General features: G+C 45.4%; 1 protein-coding gene across 1 annotated transcript; it reads left to right on the top strand.

Moving 5' to 3' along the window:
• Positions 1–445: 445 nt before the first annotated feature.
• On the top strand, positions 446–1,405 carry LOC105815622 (olfactory receptor 2C3). Its single transcript, XM_012650820.1, is given in 1 exon segment — positions 446–1,405. A coding segment is annotated over 1 exon segment (960 nt).
• The last annotated feature ends 2,376 nt before the right edge of the window (positions 1,406–3,781 follow it).

The following is a 3,781-nucleotide window of genomic DNA, read 5'->3' as shown; positions in this document are numbered from 1 at the left end:
CTGGGAATTTAATGATAAGACAAAAATGTGCTGATGGTTGTAGGATTCAGAGGACACAATTTTGAAGCCGGGGCAGCGGCTCATCACAGGAAACACGACCCTCTACTGGACTAGCGTGTCATCCCGAAACATCTAGGTGGAATCCCGAGGCTGCTGCTATACGTGATATTTCAATTAGAAAAAAAACAGTGCTGAAGATTTTGTGTGAATGCCCATTTTTTCCCCAGACTCTGCACATGCTCCAGTTTTTTATCATACGCTTCAGACTGGCTTTCAGGACGGTTACACAATGCCAATGCAGCAGTTGCGGGGTGCTTTTGAAAGCAACGGGTATGCAGTTTATCTTTAATGTTTCCGTCTGATGTAACCTCTTCACGTCTCATGCCCTGTGCCCTTCCCCCGCCCACAGGTGGCCTTTTTGTCCCACCCTCAGCTACACGCGGCGATGGGAACAGCCAATGTAAGTTCTCCAGAAGTCTTTGTACTCCTGGGCTTCTCTGCTCGGCCCTCGCTGGAGCCTGTCCTCTTCCTAGTTGTCTCGGCTTTTTACGTGGCATCTATCTTGGGCAATGGCATCATCATCCTGGTCTCCTGTGTGGATGCGCATCTCCGCACGCCCATGTACTTCTTTCTTGCCAACCTCTCCTTCCTGGACCTCAGCTTCAGCACAAGCATTGTGCCACAGCTCCTGGTCAACCTCTGGGGACCACAGAAATCCATTAGCTATGGTGGGTGCATGGTCCAGTTCTACATCTCCCATTGGCTGGGGGCAAGCGAGTGTGTCCTTCTGGCTGCCATGTCCTACGACCGCTACGCCGCCATATGCAGGCCACTCCACTACACTGCCATTATGCATCCAGAGCTTTGCCTTGGCCTGGCAGTCACCTCGTGGCTGGGGGGTCTGACCACCAGCATGGTGGGTTCGACACTCACCATGCTCCTACCACTGTGTGGGAACAATCGCATCGACCACTTCTTTTGTGAGATGCCCCTCATTATGTAGCTGGCTTGCGTGGACACCAGCCTCAACGAGGTGGAGATGTACCTGGCCAGCTTCATCTTTGTTGTCCTGCCTCTGGGGCTGATCCTGGTCTCATACGGCCACATTGCCCGGGCTGTGTTGAAGATCAGGTCAGTGGAAGGGCGGAGGAAAGCATTCAACACCTGCTCTTCCCACGTGGCCGTTGTGTCGCTGTTTTATGGGAGCATCGTCTTCATGTATCTGCAGCCAGCCAGGAGCAGCTCCCACGAGCAGGGCAAGTTCGTAGCTCTCTTCTACACGGTAGTCAGCCCTGCGCTGAACCCACTCATTTACACACTGAGGAATAGAGATGTGCGGAATGCCCTCAGGCATGTTGTATTACAGAACTGCTGTGGTTTTACTGGGAAATGGGGACAAACTTAGAGACTCTAGTCATTTCTGAAGAGGTTTAAATACATCAAAATTGATTTTGGAGGGCAGACTATTTGGAACATCATCTTTGTTCTAATATTGTCTGAGCTCAAGGTAGGTGGAAATCTGATGAGTGTACTCATATGCTACTTTCAGACCAAGATGCTGTTTTTATTTTTCACTAATTATCATATTATTTTGTTAAATTGTTTTTATTGTTTATTGTTATGTATGTTGATTGTAATCTCGTTTTGTCATTTATATTGTTAGACAGACGTTCCTCAGTATCCAGAGAAGATTGATTCCAAGACCACCTCTAGATACCAAAATTCGATGTCAATAAAGTCCCTTATATAAAATGGTGTAATATTTGCATGTAACCTACACACATCCTCCCATATACTTTAAATCATCTCTAGATTACTTATAATACCTACTACAATGAAAATGCTATGCAAATACTTTTAATATTAATATTTTTGAACTTCAGTTGAATTTATGGATGCAGAATCCTGGGATTCAAAGGAATGACTATATACATGTGTGTTATACAAATGTTAATTGTTTATAATAATGTCTGCTGCTGAGGGTACCTAATCTGTAGTCTTTTGCGTTTTGTCCAACATATGTAAAGACTCAGCGAGGTAGATATTACTAACCTCATAAAGATCAGGTAATTACAGAGCTCTTAGGGGTTTAAACGGAAATTTATGTCTAAATCTATCTATTCATGGGTGTGCTTACCATTTTGCCTATAACCCCTTGTGGTATAATAAGAAATATATATTAATATTTGGTCTTTGTTCCAGTTCCTGTCTCAAAACTCCTAAAACCCTTGTAATTTCCTGAGGGATAGGGATGATAGGAGCATGTTTTGTTATTCACAATAAGCCCGTTTCAACCACACCTAGTTTATACCAATAAGGTGACTCTTAGTGTGTCCCTAGATAGCGTCACAAAGGGGGCTTGTTGCCAGAGAAACCAACCTTGTGATTAGAGGGTCGGAACCACCCCCAGACTTCCAGAGAGGGGAGAGAGGCTGGAGATTAAATCCAATCACAAATGGCCAGTGATTTAATCAGTCATGACTAAGTGAGGGAATCCTTCATAAAACCCCAAAATGATGGGGTTCAGAGAGCTTCTGAGTTGTGGAACACATCCAGGTGCCAAGAGGGTATTGTACCCCCAAACTCTGCAGGGACAAAAGCTGCTATGCTCAGAACCCTTCCAGACTTAGCCCCATGTCCCTCTTCCTCTGGCTGTTCATTTATATTTTTCATAATAACCCAGTGAGCCTAAGGAAAGTACCTTCCTGAGTTCTCTGAGAAATTCTAGCAAAGTCTCAAACCTGGTAAGAACCTCTGATTTACAGCCAGTGGTCAGAAGTCCAGTTGGCAACCCGGGACTCGTGGCTGCGGTGTGAACTGAAAGTAGTCTTGTGGGACCGAGACCCAGACTTGGGGAGCCTGTCGCTAGCACCAGGTAGTAATGTGGGAGTTGAACTGAATTGCAGGAGGCCTAGTGGTGTCCAGAGAACTGGAGAGCTGGTTGTCGGTGTGGAAAAACCTCACACGGTTGGTAGCAGAGGTGTTGTGCGTGGAAACGGCCCTGCTCCTGAAGGAGGAATGTAAAGATGCAACTGCCTCAAGAGTGGAGCTTGGGGTTGGATGGCCAGGAAATTGGTGGTTTCGTCAATAACATGCTACACTCATGCAGCTGTAACTACCAAAATATGGACTTTCGTGCTCGGCTCCAGACTTTCCGTTTTTAGGAAATGTAAGGATGTTCTAAATCACCCACTAGTTTGTTTGCTTCCCTTTTTCACATGTCCAAGCATGCTTTCATCATTTTTCAAATGAGACAGATTTCTGAAGCTCGTAAAACTGAGCACACAACACCACCCTGAGACAGGTAAATCATGGACTAGCAACCAGCTTTGTTGATTTAAACTCAAGACAGTGTTGTAGGCCGGGCACGGTGGCTCACGCCTGTAATCCTAGCTCTCTGGGAGGCCGAGGCGGGCGGATTGTTTGAGCTCAGGAGTTCGAGACCAGCCTGAGCAAGAGTGAGAACACGTCTCTACTAAAATTAGAAAGAAATTAATTGGACAACTAAAAATATATAGAAAAAATTAGCCAGGCATGGTGGCACATGTCTGTAGTCCCAGCTACTCGGGAGGCTGAGGCAGGAGGATCGCTTGAGCCCAGGAGTTTGAGGTTGCTGTGAGCTAGGCACTCTAGCCTAGGCAACACAGTGAGACTCTGTCTCAAAAAAAAAAAAAAAAAAAAGACAGTGTTGTAAAGTTGATGATATTGACAATTTAGAGACAAGAAAATTTTCATCAGAAAGATGGTGGTTATATTCATCTTCGAACATTACATAAGTAGA

This window comes from Propithecus coquereli, unplaced genomic scaffold (genome assembly GCF_000956105.1).
Source record: "Propithecus coquereli isolate 6110/MARCELLA unplaced genomic scaffold, Pcoq_1.0 Scaffold340, whole genome shotgun sequence".
Taxonomy (NCBI): Eukaryota; Metazoa; Chordata; class Mammalia; order Primates; family Indriidae; genus Propithecus; species Propithecus coquereli.
Note: the sequence above shows the minus strand (reverse complement) of the source record. Positions and strands in the feature narration are given on the sequence as shown.